This window comes from Corvus hawaiiensis, chromosome 3 (genome assembly GCF_020740725.1).
Source record: "Corvus hawaiiensis isolate bCorHaw1 chromosome 3, bCorHaw1.pri.cur, whole genome shotgun sequence".
NCBI lineage: Eukaryota > Metazoa > Chordata > Aves > Passeriformes > Corvidae > Corvus > Corvus hawaiiensis.
This window is the reverse complement of record NC_063215.1, coordinates 93,560,853-93,582,800: the sequence shown is the minus strand read 5'-3', so window position 1 is coordinate 93,582,800 and position 21,948 is coordinate 93,560,853. Positions and strand designations below refer to the sequence as shown.

General features: G+C 37.7%; 1 protein-coding gene across 4 annotated transcripts in view; it reads left to right on the top strand.

Annotated features, from left to right (window-relative positions):
• MTA3 (metastasis associated 1 family member 3) overlaps positions 1 to 21,948 on the top strand; it is a 137,826-nt gene that overhangs the window by 75,394 nt on the left and 40,484 nt on the right. For all 4 annotated transcript variants that reach the window (XM_048297265.1, XM_048297263.1, XM_048297266.1 and 1 more), the window contains exons 11-15: positions 4,355 to 4,413; positions 6,991 to 7,115; positions 8,022 to 8,173; positions 8,672 to 8,894; positions 17,090 to 17,176. In XM_048297265.1, coding sequence (XP_048153222.1) covers positions 4,355 to 4,413; positions 6,991 to 7,115; positions 8,022 to 8,173; positions 8,672 to 8,894; positions 17,090 to 17,176 — 646 coding nt within the window. The remainder of the gene's footprint in view (positions 1 to 4,354; positions 4,414 to 6,990; positions 7,116 to 8,021; positions 8,174 to 8,671; positions 8,895 to 17,089; positions 17,177 to 21,948) is intronic.

Genomic DNA, 21,948 nt, shown 5'->3' with positions numbered 1-21,948 from the left:
TACTCTATTTTAATTTTTGATTTAATGTTTAAACTGTAGCTCCTTTGCTTGCCACATAATTGATGGTGATGTTATGGACAGCATATTGAAAATAATTTTTTTTGCTGTAGTAACTACAGTTGTAGTTAGATGGATCTTTAGACATTTTTCAGATTAAATGTATCAGAAGAATAATTGCTTCAGGTTGTTCTGGTTTATTTGAAATTGTTTCTACATCATCTGGTTAGAGTATGGAAAATAAGGGAACGGTCTTTTACCACATAGTAGAATCTTGGACTATCACTAGGGCTTTTTAGTTCTATGGATAATACAAATATAATATAATATGTTCCATATAAAGGCATGTTTTTCTAGGTTTGTCACCATTCTTTTCACTTTTAAAACTTTTTTTCACTGTTAATTTTTATCCTAGAACGGTGCTGCCAACAGAGATTTGCTGTGCATCTTGTCAACTCTTAATGATTGGGCAAGATTATCTTTAAGAATCAGATAAAAATGTGACTTTTTTCTGAAATGCTTGCTCTGGAGTGGCTGGTGAAAGGCTAAGATTCCTTTTGTAGTTCTCTAGAGCTCTATTATGATTCTGTTGCTACAAAGATCAAGATGTGTGGTGTTTAAGATTACATGTCCTTCCATAGGATTAGGGTTTTTACAAGAAAAACACATAGGCTTTATGGTTATCTGTGATTTGAATGCTTTTGTAATGCCTGTGTTTTACTTGTAACTAAATAAACTTACCACATCTTGCTCAGACTGTGGCAGTACACTCAGGATTGAATGCTTTAGATGTCTTCTTTCAGGGTCATGTATGTGATCATCAATAACAAAGCTAGTGTAGGCCAAATGCCTAATTTTTATCCTGGTTAACATTTCTGTAATCCTTCCTAAGAAGGGATTAGAACTTCATCATGCCCTTGTTTAGTTTTTGTGGAATGGTAAAAATTAATACAGTTCAGTAAAAAAAGTATCTGTAGGAATTGTTGAAAAAGAACAAGCAGTGATAATGGAATGCATTTCAGGGAGAAAATGCATTCAGTAAGGAAGTGGCAATTTCAGAGTCATTCTCCTCAAAATCTCATGCTCAAGGGCTAGGGGGACTGGTGGGAATGGGAAGATGAAAAAGGTCAATGCACATTCTTGAATTTTAAAATACAGAACCTGAGTTCTAGATTTGGGTGATTTAATATAAAAATTTGCTTTTAATTATCTTTATTTCTTTGTGTGAATTAGATGTATTGTGTCAGCCATAAGAAAGGTTTCTTTATCATAATTGTTACTAAATGTTGTTCTTGCTAGGTTATAAATATGGTGATTTAATGGCAGTGGAGGTACTGCTAACACCTTGCTTTGAGAACATCTTCCCTTCAAGTCAAAGAGAAGGGAAGATATGTTAAAGTTCTCAGAACTTGTCTAGCAAAATTAATTCAGGCCTTGGGTAATGATTCTTGGTGATATGGCACTTCTCATGACCACTACATTATATATAGCATTTGAGGAAGGCCAGGTTTTGATTGATTGATTCTACTGAATGAAAGGTTGTTTGTGGTGTTCTCCTTAAAAGTCTGATTCAATGCAAAAAAGACTTTACTGAGACTTCATAAGAGGAGAAGAGAGAACATATTAAATGGTAGCTAAATTGCTCTACTGAAACAATAAATTATATTTGCCTCTCAGTTATTTATTTCCACGGTTGAAAACAGTACTAATTTAGGGAAATATTCATTTCTTGGGATATTTGTAAGTTGATATTCATAGCAAATGTTCTTAAACCCCACAAACATTCAGTTTCAATGCTAGTTCATTTAAAGCAATAGACCCCAGGTGAAAATCTGGGTTAGTGTACTTTGACCTCCCCTGCAATGCAGTCTATAAGACCTGTTTGAAACACTAAGATGTAAATTTTTTTCCAGGTAAAGCATCAGCTCTCTTTGTTGCATTGCTCTAGGGATTTATTACAAACTGGTGCTTTGTTTCTTGTCTAAATATTTTCAGTTTCAGCTTCCAGTTTTTACCAGTTCTGTCTCTAAATTTCAACAGGCAGAGGTTTCATCTTAGAAAATGCAACTATTGGTAGTTTTTTTTCTGCATCCTTTCCTCTCTCTTGGTAGTTAAAAGTTAGTATGTCAGTGTGAATTCAAGCTGTGACATGTTCTGTTGCTTTTAGAGAGCAATGTTAGCCATAGTTTTAAGGTATACAAATATAGCTTATACTGAAATGGTATTGCATGGTTATTTTTTTAGAAGGCAGTGTATCATTCACTTTAGTAAATAAAGGAGGGAAGCAATTGTTAAATTGCATTCCTTACAACCCCCGTGCCAGTACTAAAAGTACACTAAAATTTAATTAATGTGTCTATAGTCACTTCTCACTGACACTGCCATCAGGGCTTAATAAAGCTTCCTACACATGCCTTTACATTCTGACAGTGCTTCACGGCTACTTTCCTCATTTCTTGCCCCTTATTGTATTTTCTCTTTTGCTCATGGTAGCTGTGCAGTGAGACTTACTCGATGCTTTTGTAGAACAGAGCCAGTTTGGTTGGAAGCTCTGTGGAATGTGTGTCACCTGTTGACTGGTGGTATCACACGCTTTTTTCAGGCTGAAAACAAATTCTGTGTTGTTGGATATAATATGGAAAGGAAAGAGAGACAGTTGTGGAAAACCTGTGTCCTGCTGTTAAGCAGGGGGAGTTCACCATTGAGAGCTCCTCTGCTGGGGCTGTAAAATGTTCTCAGATTAAAAACTACCAGTTTATGAGGCTTGGAGCATGGTGCTGCTGCTGTTCTTTCTCCTTCCTTTTGTAAAAATTGATCCAAGCAGGCAGAGCAGACAATGTTTGCATTTTTCTATGGGCCTGCTGAAAGCAGAGCAGTGTTGCCAAGCCTGCACTGGGGAAAGATTGCAACTGTACCAGTAGTGTCAATGGGATTCGCTTCTGTAGCTCCAAACATAACTGGGCATCTGTGAACAGCAAAGGACTGTAAGAAAAAAGAAGCCTGTTTTGGAGAAAAACGGAAAAGAACTCGCATATTGCATGGAAATTAATTGATGGTGGCATGGACTGATTATAAGTCTATTTGTTATACATTGCTCCTTAAAGATGCAAATTTATAAGTAGGAGTTTTATAAATGGACAACACAGAGGCAACTTTATGAAGTGGAAAAGAACAACAGTTTACGGCAGGAGGTTTATTTAGACTTCTGGGCCAGTAAAGCTGAATAACCCTGTAACTCACCTCATGACTCAGGCAAGGGACTCTCAGAGCAGTCATCTAATAATAGTTTTCTCAAGGTGGGAAATATTTTCCTGGATTATAAGCCTTGGAAAGGTTGGATATCAAAAAATAGGAGTATAGCAGAGAGGAGAATTGGCTGGTGTAAGAGAAATGGAGGACTGAATTTTAAGCACCTGATAAAAGAAAGACAGGTAGTACTGATTTATTATTGCTGGATATAAAGGTGTCCCCTCATTTTTTTTCATCCTCTGTAATGAAATTGACCATGTTTCAACTCTTTTTCTCTCTTGTCTTTTTTGGTTTTTTCTCTTAAGTGAGCAGAAGTAATGTTTTGAGTACAGAAATTGCGGAGAAATAATGTTTTCTTCATCTTTTACATACAAATGTTTTGGATAACCTGTAGACATCTGAATGCTGTATTTCTTGTGTCACTGCTGAAAAAACTGTTGTCTTAGTTACTTGCATAATATACGGTAATACCTAAAACTTCTCAACATTACAGAAATGCAAAAGGGTTTGAGTTTGTTGCAAGTATGAAGAAAGCAGCGATTTAGTAAATTCAGACTATCGTGACAGTAGTATAGCTGTCCTGTTACCGTGATGTTCCTGAGCCACACTTGTGATGGCATTTGATGCTAGTAGGTGTTTAGTTATTTCTGAGAGTCAGTGGACTTTACTGCTCCTTGTACTGTGTTATAAAATCCCAGCCTCAGGCTGGACAGAGAGCACACAAGAAGTTTTGTTACATGACTGATGTTCCTACACAATTTCATTCATTTAGTTTCTACTTAATTCTGCAATGAGAGGTAGCCACGATGTTGTACATGTTTATATAGATGTAATTCATGTACACCGTAATTGTTATTTTTTCAGTTTTGTTATCATATTTGAGGCCTGTGGGTTTTATTGGGAAGGACAGTATATTATGATTTCAAACTAATAGTAAAAATAGAGAACTTGTTTTTCATGGTTTTCATCTTGAAGATTTCAACACTTGTTTTGGAGGCTCTTGTGAAATCACAAAATAGAAATAATTTAAAGATGGATTGTTTGCAGTTTTACAAAATCTCATGCCTTAATATAATAAAATATTTTAATGTGTTTAATTTTCAACTAGAAACGTCTGAAAGCGGCTGAAGCAGAAAGTAAATTGAAGCAAGTATACATCCCCACCTAGTGAGTATAACAACAAAGTCATTTTTTTGAGTCATATACAGGTAAAACTGAAACAGTAACATGCAATTACATGCATGATGTTTTCCTAGTCATCTTTTTAATGGTTATTTCACAGGATTTGTTATATGCAGAGATATAACTGGAAAATGCTAGAAACTCTTGTCTTAAGTGAAACCTTCATGCTTAACTGATCCCTTTGTCTTTGACCTGCAATCTTTTTGTCTGGAATGAGAAGTTTTACAAAAGCTGATCAAGTGCTACGTGTTGACTGTTCACATGCAAGAAGAGCCTTATCATTTAAAAAGTAGTTTTTCCAAAATAATCTCTTCCAAATCCCTGTAGCACAACACTTCATATTTGTGTAAATGCAATATTTCAAAACAGAAGCAGTTCTTAATTTAGTTACATAAAATAAGATAATTTCCCATTACAGTTTTATCTGGCTGATAAAATCTGTTCTTCATCTAGGGACAAGAGAGGTTCTGGCTGTAAATTAAAGACAGCACACAGCCCCAGATCTTCTATCTTTGACCAAGTCCTATTAATGCAACCTTGTTTATTTCTGAGAGTTTATGATCTGTATTTTCTTTAGATTTAAACTCAATGCTATATCTGCTTCTGTTAACATGTGGTTTGCAGAAAAAAAGATAAAATCCCTCCTTCATATTCATAATTTCCTCAATATTATGACAAGAGAAAGGATTACAAATCACTTTTTTCTAAGCTTTCTGTGGGTATATTCAGTTTACATATATATGGACTTCCCATTGTCATGAGTGTTTGTATAACAGAAGAATGTAATACCAAAGGAAGTACTTTGCAAAGATTTTTGATGACTTGTATAAATTACATACAATAGAATTTCATTTCCATATTTCATCCTGACTTTTCTCTCTTAAACCGATGTAACAATGAAAGCAGCAGACTGTTAAATTAATTATTTTAATCTTACCTCTGAACAAATTTTGCGAGTTTTGAAGCTCACATCTCTAATAATGTTTAAAAAAAAGCTAAAAACTCTAGGATGAGGTTTCCCTAACCTTCTCAGAGAAGTGGCTGCTTTAGGAAAACCATAAGGTGCTCAGTCTTTACATTATGCTTTTTCAATTAATTTCCTTGGTCCATGTGGACAATTTTAGATTTTCAATATGTTCTCAGTAGGGACCAGCTGTATTGGATGACAAATGTGTTTCAAAATGTGGGATTTTTTGCATTTCTATCTTACTGCCTGTCTTTTGCTTCCATTTCAAGACAAAATCCCTAGTCAATAGTAAGGGGATGGTAGGACTTCTCAAGTCTTTGATACCTGTCCAATCTGGGGTGGTCATGGGGAAGTGGATTGCTAAATGCTGTGCTTCAAGACTAATTGACTGAGTTTGAAATTTGAGTAGAATTGATTCTCAGAGCTGAGTACCTTTTTGAACTTGATCATTAGGTATTTCCTTTAAATGCAAGGTTCTGTCCTTAATACCAGAGAGTGCCTTTTAATTAATGGCTTTTCTGGAAGGTAACTAAACAACATATCATAATGTGGAAGACCTAATTGTCTCTCAATCTCTCCTCTTGTACCTTGGGCCCAAGATAAAGAATATGTGGAAATTGTAAAATTGTCTCTTGCTGGATATAGTGAAAAAGGAAAAGACAGGAGAAAGACTTGTTGGCACTTGAAATAGAGACTTGAAACAGCAAAGGTTTCTTCAACTCTCATTTTAACTTTTCTTCAATGTATTTTATGCTACCTAAAGTAACAAATAATCATCTTAGGAATAGATGCATCCAGCCTTGCATTGTATTGAGGGTAATTAAGGCTTACAAAGTTGAAACTCTGGAAATAATGCACTTAACCTAATGAGGAGTATATTAATGCTCTCTGAATTAATTGACCTGTAAAGTCCTACTTCACTGAAGTATCAGTAGTTGCAATAACCACAAGAATGATATAGTACAATAATATTAAAAAAGCCAAACAGAAATATCCAAAAACAGTTATTCAGCCTTCTCAGAGAGGAAGTAGTTTAGAAGAGAACCTAGACAGAACAACCTGATATTATATGGGTGAGTTTTGCCAGGGTTATATGACATTTGCATTACTGTAGTTGGTGGGAAGGTGTGTACTTTTTCAGACAGGAGACTGTTTGACCCTTTCCTAGGGTGAACAACATTGTAGTATTACAGGCACTGTTACTACTCTTACTTGTTATACTTCACCCAAAGTCCAGCCTCGACTTGTAAAGCCTTATCTGTTGACTAGAACCACCTTCTTAAATTCTGTGCTGTGTCAGATTTTTGTTAATGCTTTGACCCTGAGACTTGGTCTTTTATGAGCTTGCCAAGTAGCTTAGACCATGTGAGCACGCTAAAGAGCTGTAAATTCGAGTATCACAGCAGCTCTTTACATAGCAATTCTCTTACAGTGCTGAAAATAATAGAGTACAAAAATTAGTCTTGTTGTTTAGAGAAGATTTTATAGATATTGTCAGCACACATCAGCATTCCAGAATTAGATTTTTTGTGTTCATGTTTACCAATTAGTAAAACCACTTCTTTTTTCAACTTTTGTTTTAAATTTATTTAAAGCAATAAACCAAATCCCAATCAAATATCCAGCAATAATGGGAAACCTGCTGCAGTCAATGGAGCAATGGGAGCCTCTTACCAGGCACAAGCCACAGTAATAGGTCGGGCTTGTGAAAGCTGCTATAGTAAGTAAATATATATTTTTTTTAATGACTGAAGAGTTTAGGTTAATCTTAATATGTGGTGTTTTAAAAAAAAAAGGTGTATGTACTTTTGTTTGCATGTGATAGAGGATAATTTGCAATACTTTTGTCGCAGAAATAACTTTAAAGTTAGAGCTGCCTTCAGTATATTAATTAAAGCATTCAAATTACTTTGTAATTTATTTTCTAGCAATTTATAAAGTACAGAAAGTTTAAGGAGTATAATATGATGGCATTGATATATTATTCCTTCAGAATAATTGATATATCATTGATATATTTGCCTTCAGAATGCTAAATTCAAATTTGTTTTTGGTTTTCCTTTAAGGCTGCAGGGTTTTTGAGCTGGTTTTTTTTTTGTTTGAATGATTTTGGGGTGTTTTTCCTCCCCTCTGTTGTTGTTGGGGAACAGGGGGAGGGCTGTTGTTTCTTTCTAGTATTTTGTGTGTTTCTGATAATTTTTATTGGATTTCTTGAAATAGCAGCCCTCAACAGAGGTTATATGAGAGTAGATATAAAATCCAATTTAATAAGCCTGTCTTCCAGTGTGAGATTAGAAATAGTGTTGGGTTTGGTTTTTTTTTTCTGGTAGTCCTCTGGAAGAAAATCTCTTCCTGACAATACAAAGTCCCTGGTTTGAAATTTATTATAAAAGCACTTTCAAAATTTCCATTTGGAGTTGACTGCTGTGGTACTTTTGTAAAAAAAATAAAGCAACTAACAATTCAAGTTCTCACTGTCTGTGTCAAATATATTAGATATTTATCCATACAATGCTCTGATACTGCCATATATTATGGGCATATATAGCCATCTATTACAGCAGTTGGATTTACTGTAGTGAATGTAGCCTGCACCAGTTCACCTGTGTTGTTTTCTCCTCCTTAGCTCCACAGTCTCACCAATGGTATTCTTGGGGCCCTCCCAATATGCAATGTAGGTTGTGTGCATCTTGCTGGATTTATTGGAAGAAATATGGTGGCCTGAAAATGCCCACACAGACAGATGAAGATAAACTGTCTTCCAGCCAACCTACAGAGGTAGGATTGTGCAGATAAACTTTTCAAAAAGAAAACATGGTGCTTTCACAAGACTGCTGTGATTTGATTGTTTAATGGAATGGGGTTTTATGTATGTGTTCAACTTTAGTATTACAAAACTCAGCTTATTAATCCGTTTCCTGTGTTAAGTAGAACTGTACAGTGCTTAGGCCTTGCCATATCTTTATTTGACTACATCCTGGATAAACAAACATGCACTTCCTGCATTTTTGGTGTACAAATGTAATTTTGTCAGTCAAATGGCGTGTTATCTGTGAAATGTTAAATTGACTATAAAATATCTCATTTAGAATAGCATTATAGATCCATTCTCAACAGAGTTCTCTGCTCTGTGGCTTAGAGCTTCCTGCACAGGCCTGGTTTTTGTCTAGCACTCAGACATCCCGTTTGACTGTTCTTGCGGGCGTGTCCGACTTGGGGCAGTTTGGGTGCTGTGCGCGAGGCGTGTGCGTTACCTCTCGCTGCTCCTCTCCGCAGGAACCGCACGTGCGGACTCACCTGTCCCGGCAGGCCACGCAGGGCACCCCGGTCCGGAACACTGGCAGCCCAAAGTCGGCGGTGAAAACACGGCAGGCTTTCTTTCTCCACACCACGTGTTGGACAAAACTGGCCCGTCAGGTCTGCAAAAATACCCTCCGGCTGCGGCAGGCAGCACGACGTCCCTTTGTCCCTATTAACTGTGCTGCCATTAAGGCAGAATGTAAGATGTTTTTTTAATTCTTAGTTCTGTGTGCTGTGCTTCCCACCCATTTTTGTCTTTTAATTTTATTTTCTTTTTCAATAAACATTTCTTGTCTATACGCTTTTGCTTTTCATTTTTTTTTTCATTTGTCCAGCATATCACCGACACACTGGATAAAGTCTGGTTGCCTTGAACAGATCTTAGGCTGTGGAAACATTTCAAATTTATTAAAAAGGGGATAAATATTACCTCATTTACTTTCAAAAATTGACGGTAACAAAAATGGGGGGCAGGAAGGGAAAATCAATGCCATGACATATATGCCTCCTCCCAGGCAGCACAAAAGAAGTGTGCTTTTATGTTGTTATTTTTATTCTTTTGCTGAGCAGAACCTATAGATCTGTACATGTTGTACTTTTTTTTCAGTGGGGTTGTTCAAAGAATCAGGAGCTGGGGCTTCATAATAATTTAAATGTGGTGTGCAATGCAGTCCTTTGTCACTGTGACAATCCGATGGTGGTGATAGCCATGTTTATTATTACATCATAGATGCATCATTTTGGTTTTGTCTGTTCCAGTTTTAAATTTTAGTTCTAAATAAAATTCTGTATTATGCTTCTTCTTTTTATAGCCAAAATATAAAGATCTGATGAATTTCCAGTAGTATGACACAAAGCTATGGGTTTTTGTAGATAGCAACAGTAAGTCTCTTCACCTGCCTATGTGTGTAAGTTCTGCTGCAAAGTCACTGAATATTTCAACAGCGTTTTTATCTGCACCAAGCACATTGTTTTACTGTTCACACTGTCTGGTTATTTTTCCCATTCTTCCACAGATACAGTTCTTGGAGCAGATGCTTGGTATTCCAGGATGAGCCATGCTGGCTCATTGTACTGTCAATTGTATTAGAATTGAAGAGAACTTTTAAGATTATTAGATGTGGGGTTTATAACCATGTTCACTAGACTAAAACGAAATGTTTTCCCAGCATACTTATCTGGGATGCAGATGATGTCTGTGTTGTTTATGAGAAATTTACTCCATGGAGGCTTAAAATCTGATTTTGGGTAATTATTTTCCCTTTATGTACTTTAAGACCAGCCATTACGCATATGCAAACTCTTCACCTACTTCTGCAGTCCTCCAAAACTTCCTGAATATTTCTGTTCATTGCCCTTGTCTATTTTTTTAGTTGCTCTTTTGGCCATTTTCTTTCTTCTTTTAAATCTATGCAAGTCAGGAACAACTTTCAAATTTCAGGAAACCATGTGTCCACTGTGTGAATAAAATGAGTTGTTCTTCATGGAAGAAATGTGTCTAAAACTGGATTAGGAATATATTTTTAATCCTCAATCCAAAATAAAAATTACTTTCTGAGAGAAAGGTATTGTACCTTTAAATTTATGTTTCTGCTGAATCATGGAGGAAAATTTAGAAGTTCACTTGAACCTTATGTCTTTTTATCCATATCCCTGTTTCTTGTCAGTCACTGAAGTAAAAAAATTTCAAAATATGAAACTTTTGTTTAAGGAAAAGAAAAAACAGAAGAAAAAAGTTTCATCAAGCTGTTAATCATCATACTAGAACATGTGTTCAGTGTTAAGAGAGAGGACTGAAAAGGTGAGCTTTTCAGCAGGAAATAGTCATTTTTGCTTCAGACTGGGAGTGCTGTGACTTTTGTCTTTGCTTCTTTGAGTGGAAAAGTTCTGCATCAGATTAACGGCAAGAGTAGAAAGACTTTTTTTTTTTGTCTTCCCTGTAGTCTCTTTCTTTCATTATTCTTTTTGCTTAAAGCAAATTTCGGACCTTGCGATTTTGCCTCTTTGAATTCTGATGCTTCCTGATTAGACCTAACATAGGTTGAAGAAAAAAGGTCACAATTGTTAATGTTTTTTGAACACAACATTAAAATAATGTTCTAATGGTGGAAACCAAATTATACCTCAACTAATTTAACTCATGTTTCTCTGTACACAAACACATATCCACAATCCATGTTCTGTTTCTGGCAATCTCTCTTTCTGTGGAATCATTACAGTGCTCTTACCTGCATTGTCATTGTCATATTCTTGCTCTAGTAAAGCCAAAAAAAGTAAGTAAAGAAGAAAAATGTTTTTTAGTTTTATTCCTGTACTAACATCTGGTGACCTGTTCTCAGTGCACTCTGTAAATTTTAATGTTATAACTACATAGTCTCTCTTTTCCTGAGAATACCCTGAATCCTCTTCTAAGGTTATCTTGAAGCAAATAATTTTCAGATTTTCAAAGAAGATACTTAATTAGCAGTAATGATTTCCTATGCTGGATCCAGTGTAATTACAGTACTGAATGAATATCTTTGTTGGTGTTAGAAATGTTACAGTTATGCTTAGCTAACAACCTGGCCACAGTATCAGGTCACCCATGATGTGATGTGGCATAAGATGGTTACAATGCCCAAGAACTGATTTGGAATTTGTTTTCCATGTTGGTGTGCTGAAACTTGAATCTAAGGGCTGCTTGGATGCTTTGTCAGACTCACCTGACTCTGTGTGTGCCAAACCAGTTCTTGAAAATGTAACTGCATTTCCCAACTCTATTGCATTAGGCACCATAACAACACTCAGAAACCATAAAACCTGGAGACAGGAGGTTTGGTAGGAGGGCACTTATCCCAGCTGCATACCAGGTTTTATGCCCGCTTAGTCTTGTGCAATTTGTTGAAGTGCCAGGTTGTAAATGAAACTGATTCCCAAATCTGAGAGAGACTGTCTGAACAAGCCTGTCAGGGCTCACTCATAAAATAAATTGGTTTTTCATTCCACCTGTGTACCTGAATGCATCTGCAGGTACTTCAGTTGTCTTGGAGGAGCATGGATACCTCTGAGAATGGTTACCTAAGGCCCAAGCATCTTTTGGGTGAAACAAGGTTTCGACAGAGCATTTTCTATTACTGTACTTCCACCCACATCCTCTCCCTCAGCCCATTATATCCACTGGCCGAAAACGAGCTCCTGTTCTGTGTTCTTTATTCCTTCAGATAGTGCAGAGGATTAGATTTTGCTCATTAATGAAGCCTGTATCATGACCCCTGCTCAGATGCTAGCAGGAGGTAGTAGAGATGATGCATTTACATCCCAGTTCAATCTTGGGATGGCCACGGGGAGGTTGAGAAGGCAAAGCACCTCCTGCTAGGAGCACAGCCCATCATGGAAAGCTCAAACTTTGTTCTGCCTGAACTTAATAGACTCACTATGGTTGGTGACAATAAACTTATCTGATGGCTTTTCAGGAATAATTAGAATTGGTGAACTGCTTTGGTAAGATGAAATTCTCATGGTCTAAATCTCATGCACTACCTCCTTTTTAGTTTGAATATATTGCATGGTTTTTTAGAAAGTTAAGCAAAACCATCCTGTCTGGGGAAGGTCTCTTAATGAGAGAAAAGCAAAATGAGCATTCTTCTCAGCAGTCACTGATGAGATCAGATCTGTTTGCAGCTCACAGGCAGGTTGATAAATGCCTGGCAGTGAGCCATGTGTCTGTAAACATTATTGCTTCAGCACAGGGAGACTTTTGAGGGATTTTTTTTTTTTTTTCCATTGCTTGGATATAGCTTTATCAATATACCTATATGTATTAATTATAGTAATTTAAATCTGGAGAACTACACGCTGTCTGTGTAGACATGATTGTCAAAATGTTTTCAGTGCATGGTAATATATTATCTGTATAATATATATATAGTTATCTGGAAATGGGTACTGATCATGATGAAAACTTATCATACATTTAAATCCTCAGATTTATTAACAAATGTGGTACACAATACATACTAGTGATCTAGTTTGATGAAACAAAGACAAGTGAAAATAGCAGAACATGCAAAATGTTACTGATTTCTCTTTGTAAGCATAGTTTGTATTTTACTGACATAGAACTACCCATTCATCTGAATTGAGTAACATTAATGGGTGTTAGTTCACAAACTATGTTTTGCATCCTTGATTTGATAGCTATGGAAGAGCTTTTATTTGTATCTAGGATGAAAATATTTTCTCTGTTGTTATATTTGAATACAATTTGTGCCAGATTTTAATAGCCAGCAAAATAATTGACAGCATACTATTTTTTTTCCAAAGTTTCTAAGAAGGATATGATTCAGGGAATACATAGAGCACGTACATGCATTAGATAATCTGCATTTTGACAGAGATATGATGGAATGTCAAAGAGAAATAACTTGCTAATGAGAGTCTCTATAAGCTTAAGAGACCTACAAATTAGTTTTTTATAAAAGGAAATAATTAGAAAATACTTTCATATCTAAAAGCACAGCCTCATTTGTTATCATCTTCTTCTTGGCATTACTGATTTCATTCACCTCTGTAATACCGACATCAGTCATCATGCTTGGCATATTTACAGCCTCATAAAAAATGTGTTTCACACTCTGGTTTGTAATGTAATTTCCTAGAATTTTTCTAGTTGTGCTGTATTCTCTGTAGGGTTATGGTGCCCCAAATTATGTGCACTTCAGGATACAGATTTCCCATAATTTTAGAAAGTCACATGTTTTCTATTTTCCTGTCATCGTAATTTCTAACATTCTGATTTTGATTTCTTTTTAGTATTGTCTAGATATTTTTAGAAAGCTGTTGACACTGACTCCATGAATACTCTTCTGCTTGGTGTAGAAGCCATCATTATAGCCATATATTATAGTTATTTGACCCCTTCGGAATTCATTTATATGCATTGCTCGATACTGCTGCTATCCTTTGCTATCAGTTTTAGCTTTGATTATGCTCAGAAAGTTGTTATCAGGAAATTTTAACTCTCTAATCACCTCTTTTCCTGCCCTTTTATATGTTGAACAGAACAGATCATTTGGGGATTACACAGGCAATTAATTTTAATAAGGTGCTAATTCCTGAAAAAGCCTCTTTTACCCTATAACAGCTGGACAGCAGAGATCTTTGGTGACACACTTTGGTAAAAGTTCACTGAAATGCCAGGTTGGATGCCAGATCAGCTGCATGTGGACATGTCATTGTCCCCTCAGGGGGTCTGGCAGACCTATGAAACTGGCAGTTACTGGTTTATAGGACATGTAAGTAGGAAGGGGGACCCTGGAAGTCTCTAATCCCACCTCATGCATAAGGTTCATGTGCTCACGGGCCTTTTGTCCAGATGAGCTTTTTGATCACCAAGGGTAGAGGCTGCACGACTTCTCTGGGTACCTGCTCCAGTGTTTGATCAACCTCAGAGTAAATAATCTTATCCTTAAATCTAACAATTTCCTGTCTCCTGGCCTGACTGTTGCCACAGACAGGAAGAGTGTGTTGTCCTGTCCCTGCGTTCCTCTGAGAAGTGTCTGGCTCAGTTGTCTCTGTGCTCTGCTACTGGGAGGCTGCAGGTGGCAACCAGGTGTCCCCTTGTCCTTCTCTCTCAAGGCTGCCCAGACCCAGTTTCCCCAGTGCCTGTGTGTCCTGAACTCAAACACCCAACCAGCTTGGTGAGTCTCCCTCAGCCATGCCCCAGCGTGCCTGTATCTGTTCCGTGGTGGGGATCCCAGAGCTGAGCAGGGGGTCTGGCTGTTGTACTCCCATGGACTGAGGGGAGAGGCGAGCTCCCTCCCCCGCCGTGCCGGGTGCGCGTGCGGCTCAGAACGCCATCATCATCCTTGCTGCAAGGACACACCGCTGAGTAACGAGAACACATCCAACTTGTTTTCCCTTCCAAGGTCTTTGTTGGCTCCCCTGATGTTTCCAAATTTAACTGCGTGCCTCTATTAATAATGCAACCTTTTGCCACTCTGCAAACCTACTTACTGATGAATGTTATCACATTTGCCCTGTTTTCGTTCCCTTGAACCAAGACCATTTAAGCACTCATTAAATACCAGCAGCATGTCTGCTCAGCAGTTTGGATGAATTCCACCTGGTCCTGGTAACTTGGTTTTACTCCTTAACCAGTTTGTTTTGAAATATTTCCTATGGACACTTTAATGTGACTCAGTTCTCATACTGTCCACATAAAAGTATTTTGGAAGTGAGCTTCTTGAAGTGCTTCTGCAATGAACACTTGCAAAGAATCCATTTTGCTTTTCTGCTGTGCCTTGATCTTTCTTGTGTGTTTGCCTCACGCCTTCGTAATCTATTGCTACAGACACCAGCACACTTTCTGCTTTTGCTATGTTTGAAAATATACTAAAAAATATAAGATTCCCTCCTGTTATAAATGTAGTTTTTTTCTCATAGCTTCTGCTATTTCACTGATCTTACTAAGATTTTTATTGTTCATATAAAAGCTCATATTTGATTTTAGGACTTGCTTTAAATTTTGGGAATTTTGATAACTTCCCACCCAAATTTTATTCTCTGGTTTTACACTAGAGAATGATGCACAATCCAACTTCTGTGTTTTTCTCTGTGTTCTGCATAAAGATCATAAACTTTATTATACTTTTTATGGTAGCACCTTATTGTGGATCAAAGTTTGCTGCTGTTAAACATACTTTACTGTTTCAGCAGATAGGTGTGCTTTGGAATACTCACCTTTGGTGAACATGCTTTATCTCAAGCATGGAAATTGTGCTTTCCTTGCAGTATGTATCCCCAGGCAGCATATTAATACTCCATGATTCAATATATTTTTTACAGTGAAGACACATAGATGGAAAATTTTCTTGCTAATTACTTCTTAGGTGATGCTTTGCTGTTCTCAGAGTAACTGTAAAATACTGTATAGCCTCTGCTTATCTTACTGAGGGAGTCAGTGGAGACACATCATTCTGCTCCACCACTTAAAATATTTCAGGAATATTAAAAATATTCCAGGCAGCAGGTTTGTGCATTTTTTTTTTTCCCCCTGAACACAGTATATTTTGTGATTAAGAAAAAATAATTAAGTACTTCATGTACTCAGCATTAAGGCTCTGGTACCTTTGAAACCCATTGGTATTTCTAGAATTTCAGGTAGATTCCTTAATTTATTAAAGTAAGTTGTGCTTTGTCTGCTGCACTGAAAACATTTGAACATCTGAACTACATATTCCAGTCACTTGTGATTTTTGCACAGATCTAGATTAGAATAGGTAAAGCGATTGTAAATTGTTCTATACGGTGTCTTATCCTCTTCGTGTTACTATTTACTCTGTCTCATGCTGGAATGAAGCAAACAGGAAGAGTTTGGTGAAACACAGGGTGGAGTTGCAATTATAATCTCTTTATAATGTGTCCCTCCTGTAAACCTTGTTAGAAAATGCAGATCTACATGTGCAAAGGAAGGAATACTTATAGGTAGGTATTTGTGGGGACTAATTCCATGTGAGAGAGCTCTTGATCTGTACAATCACTGTATGAATGCAATTTTGTCCACAACAAAATACCCATGTTCTAGGGATACTGGAACCTCTATATGAGGATTTTTAGGGGCTCATGGAAGACAGATAACCCAGTCATTCTGAATAATTTAAAAATAAAAATTATATTTACAGTAGTCTTGAAATTATTTACTGAAACCTAGTGTCTTGTGAATTTTTACCTTAAGTTGATTGACTTCAATGTCTAACCATGAACCTCTTTATGTTAACACTTTGTGTTTGGGACATGTGGATGGAATCTCTGCTTGTGTGTTCACAGTAGCAGCAGGAAATTTAAGGCAGTTGCTGCACTGCTAGTTTTCATGTACTTAGCAGAAAGTTACAATCTTTGAGACCTTTGAACTCTGTAATACTTGGTTACAACTGACCATTTTGTTCAAAAGTTTACCGTGAAGAGTTGTATGACAAAAATCAGTAGTCCAGCTTTAAATCCTTACCATTTAGAGATAGAGAAGCTTGTAGAAAACAAGAAAGAATTCAATGTAAATTATTTTTAATAGCACAAACTGCATTTCTTTTAGTGCTCATGTTTTCATCTGTGTTTCATTTGCCTGGCTGACTATCTCCAGAAAGACTTTGTAAGCAAAAAATACCATCAAACTGGTTTTAAATCTTACATTAACTTAAAAAAAAAAATCGTAACATCACTTGCATGAATGGGGACATGTCCTGCCTTTAAATATCCATGATTAGAAGTATCGATGAAAAAAAGGAGAATCTAAAAGGTGGGCTAAAAGAAAAAAAGAAAATTGTGTTAAAAATGCAAGTCAGAAACTGGTTGCTGTGTCCTAAATCTGTTTGTAACGGTAAAATATTTAAACTGAGTTTTATTCTTTGAAATTCTCAGATGCAGATCGACATTGTGAACTTGCTGGGAACCCTCTGAAGATAAAAAGCACCAGAAAACCACTGTCATGTATCATTGGGTATTTAGGTGCGTATCTGCCTCCAGAGAGTAACAACAAAACCCAAATGAACATTCAGTGTGTACTGAAGCTTCATAATCTGGTATGCACAGAGAGATTTATGCTTTTAGTAACACGACAAAACTCTGAAGTTAATAAATTAATAATAATGGTGGTCCACTACCAGTTGCAAAACTGCAACTTGCAGGATACAGGCAGAAGTCCTGATACCAGTTTAATGTGTCAGAGTGAAACTTCATGCAATTTAGAATCTGAAAAATTGTCTGCCTGTCTAAATAAAAAGAGTAACTGCTCAAAGGAGAGATAGTATGCTCAGGGCTGCTCTACTGCGCCCTTTGAATCCATTTGCAGTACTACTTTTTACTTAAAAGAAGGGGACCTCAGCCACACTAAGACACAGACCTTGTAATGTGATGACCTAAGTTAAAAAGGTGCAGTGAAATGTAGACTGAGTTCACAGCCAAGAGGACATTGAACCCATAAGTTAATGGGGAGAGGAAAAATTCTAGTAATAGTGATTCCTTGCAAGGAACCATCACTGACTATTAAATATTTGTACAGTCATATAAGAATTGTGGTAACCCAGAGGCTGTTAATCCTCAAATGAATATAGAAATCAATCCATTGATCAGAGAAGCAGTGAATAATTCTGCTGTGTATTAATCCTGTTCTACAGAAGTGAAGCTGAGTGTAGAGCTCAGTCTAGATGTTTTGCTCATAATTTCAATCACCAGGAGGTTTTTTTGTACTAGATCAAAGTAAACAGTAAGTCTCTTGCCTTACTGAAATAGAAATCAGCTATTAATGTAGTTACAACTGTTCTTCCAGAACATCAATTTTGTCAAAATACTACAAGAATGTGGGTAAGAAGGAATTAATGACAGTGTGTTGAAAGGACTACTTCGGTTGACTTGTGGTTGTAAGGGGGGAAGCTGGACGGGGGATGGTTCATCCAGCTGACCTGTCTGTGCATCTAAAGAGGAAATGGTAACATGGGCAAACTTAGAAGGCACCACATGTTTTTAGTACCATGTTATGTAGTCTTTGAGGAGTTGTCTTGATCCCTCTGGGAGTCTAAGTCTGTAGGTTTAATGGGAGTAAATGGATGAACAGTGTCAAACAGCATTTTGTGTATTTACATGAAGGTCTGGTAGAAGATTAACAGTGCTAAAATATGCCAGCTATCTATGGAGTCTGCTTAGTATTTGACTGTATGGGAAGTAAAGGTATCTCACTACAACTGAGGAAAATAATGTGTGTTATGGGGATATGAAGTTTTGCAGTTGAATACATGCATCTGAACTAGCTTTAAAGGGATGGCTAGAACATGGCTTTTTGTTTGCCATGTGGCTTGGTGGGATTTTTTTAGTTTCGTTTGTTTGTGATCTTTTTTGCTTATTTGCATGTTTTGGTAAATAAGTAAATCTTGCATTTTTTTCCTCATAAAAATTAGTATTAAATATCATGTCATAGCTTGTATAGGAGGCATTTGTTTTCTTTTTAAGATTCATGTTGTGCTGTTCTCACAGCTATTTATTGGCATATGATTAACAGTGTGTCTCAGGGCACTACTGTTTTCAACCTTTCTGGTAAGGCAGAGAGGATTTCAGTCCCCTGCACATCCTGGGTTGTCCCTTCCCTTTATCCCTGCTCTGCATCTGGGCTGCAGGTTCCACAGGTGAGGTAGGCATTAAAATTAGTCCCTGTCCTCTCAAGAGCTGGGGCTAATCCCCTGTAATCTCCTCAGTCATCACTCTGCTCCCTACAACAAAGCCCCTAAAGTGAACCCCTGGCTAATTAAATGTCCTGTATTACCTCCTAGTTATAAGGAAAATGGGCTAACACCTCCAGCTGGGATACCTGTTGAGGAGATGAGGTGAGAGAAAGGTGCAGCTGCCTAAGTCTCTCCAGAATCCAGGATGTTTATTGAGGTGACTCAGTAGAAGACTTCAGCTTCTCTTTGTTTACTTTGGGTTTGGTTTTTTTTTTCACCCTACTGACAGAGCAGAAATGGGGAAGTTTTTAGCCTTGTTGTTGTTATTGACTTTTTTGAGGCTGCAATCTGGTCCTATAAAATGGTTTCCTTATATGTTACTGAAACATTGTTTCTTACTCCTATTTTATTTTTATTTCAGAATGTGGCTCACTGGTTATTTGTTACACGTGTAATGGGATAATTTGAATGCTATAATCAGTTTTTTGAGTTAGCACACGGTGCAGGTGGCTAGAATATTTTCAGTGAAGTGCTAGGCAATAGATCAAGGATAAGAGCAGCAGGAATTAAAAGATTTTAATTACCATTATTCCATAATACAATAATATGAAGGGATAATAGGCAAAACCCCTGAAATACCTCATTTCTCTGCTCAGGTATGATGAGGCAGCTGGTTAGTAAGTGCTGATCTAAAGCATGAAAATATTTGAAGCAATTCTATATGTATAGGAGGAGTGAAATAAGATGTAAAGGCCCCTACAGAGAGGACTCAGTCCATTGGAAAGTTGTCCTGGCTGTTTAATTGAGTTCCTTTCTAGAACTTAACTGTAGAGCTTGGTCTTGCTACCTTCCTCTACTGCAGAAAGAGAAAAGACAGACTTTGTGGTAAACTGATGGAGGATTAGTGACTTCAGAACTGAAGACAAGTTGAAGGAAGGAAATGCTTCCTTCCTCAACTGTTTGCTTGCCCTGGAAATATAAAATTGGCTCTCCTATAAGTTGTAGATGAAAGGAGATGGAGTCCTCATATGTTAATGCAACTGCTGGGATTATTGTGGTTGCTGCTGGAGCTCTTTGGCAAATAAAATAATATTTTAGTGTTGTTAGCCCTGGAAATCTACCATTTCCTTCAGAAAACTGGAAAAGATTGCTAAATGAACACTTTAGAATGCAATTTCCAATTACCTTCAGCAAACTGCACAAGTGTTTCTATTTCAGTTTAAAGTTTTACCTTAGCAATCAGTGTTGTTCGTAACATTAAGCATGCCTCAGTTCCCATTTTAGTAAAAAAGCAAAATACAAGATGCTTGTTCCCTACAGCAAGAAAAATGGGACATGCCATGAAATCTTTTCTGTATGCAAAGCAGATGAATACTGCAGTGAATGGCAGTAAAAAGCTCTCATCTAATTAAGTGGTGGGAAATTAAGTGACATCAAGTCGACAGGTCTGCCCTGAAGTGGCTGGTTACCTTTACCTTTCCTCTGTGCTGTTCTAAACCTTGCCTGTGCATTTCTCTGCTCTGCTCTTTCTTACCTGGCCTTCTCAAAGCTTCTTGTGGGAGGATGTCCATGCTTGGAGAGTGTGGTTGCAAGCCCCAACCAAACCAGTGGTGAACAATTAAGCAAAGTCTTTCCCAGTGTGAAAATTGCTGGCATTGTCTCCTCCTGGCACTCTGTTCCAGTACAGCCTGGCCAAGGCCATGAGACCAAGAGCTCCAGGCAGGGTAGGCAAGCACTTGGATGTCAGACTTTGGGCATTCCTGAAGGAGGAAAAACATGCTATTGCAGTGGGCTTTGACCTCATGCAATGGTTTCTCTTTCTCCTGCATGATAGCCATGGATGGCAGAGGCTGGAGAGGCTCCTCCTTGGATACCTGGCCTCACTGTAGCTTTTGCATCTTCCCAGCTTCCATGCCCCATTTTATAAACAGAAAAGCAGAAAGAAGCACTTTTCGGGAGGTGTAAACCTGGACTGCAAATGGGAAAGTACTTAGTTTTTGTGTTCTGATTTCACTTGCCTTGGGCAGCTGACTCTGCTGATCTCCCAGCCCCTCTGCCCTCACCTTCTCAGCCTCTTCTGCTGCCTGGGGTCATCGGGGGGCTGCTGTAATTGGGCTGCAAGCACCTCATAACCTGTGCAGTGCAGGCAGCTGGTGCCCTGTGGCTGTGTCAGAGGGCTGGGACCTGCCCTTGGGCTGCTGACTTCCCACACAAATTTGGGTCCATCCAAGGTTGTACACAGTGGTGGCATTTTGAACCCAAATGTGTGATGGGAATTAATTAATTGGTTCAGCCAGTTCCTGGTGAGGGATCAGCAGATTCAACTGAGGCTTCCTTTTGCCACTTTTATCTGGCAGATAACTGAGAAATTTCCATGCAGCTGTATCAGCTCCTGGCAAGCACAGCAGCTGCCATCCTGAAATGTGCTGGCCAGATGTGCTTTGCTGCCTCCTATCCTCTTTATTCCTCCTTCTCCAAAATAATCTTGCTCCGTGAAATGGATACTCTGGGATGTTTGAAGCTCCCCTGTAATGAGTCTGTATGGGAGTGTTCCCACTGCAGTTTTGGGGTAGTTTTAGCTGCAGAGCCTGACAGTGTCTGGCCCCCTGACCTCCTGCACCTTGTGACTTGTGTGTGGGAAGATCCCTTAAAGCTTGTTATTGTGACAGAAAATACGGAATAGCTTGAGGTATTGAGGTGGTTTCACTATAGTAAAATGCTTTTACTTGCTTGCTGAAACCTGTGGGCGTGTAGCTTCAGTACAAACCCCAAAAGGGTAGGAAGATATAAACACACCTGTTTCAGATTGTTTCGTATTTATTAGCTCTTCAACCTCAAATCCTTACATATCTTCACTATGGAATTGAACTTGGGTAATCTAAAGTGAAATAGATTTCTCTTACTTAGGAGGGCCTGTGGGTATGGGGACTTGTGTTTGAAGTGTTTTTCAAGGTCCTGTAAACACACAAGTGCAGAAGGAACTTTCTTTTCACTGAAATCAAGAGTAAATTTCATATGTGGAATAGATTGTTTTATTTCTTTTAAAATCAAGTAGATGTCATTTCT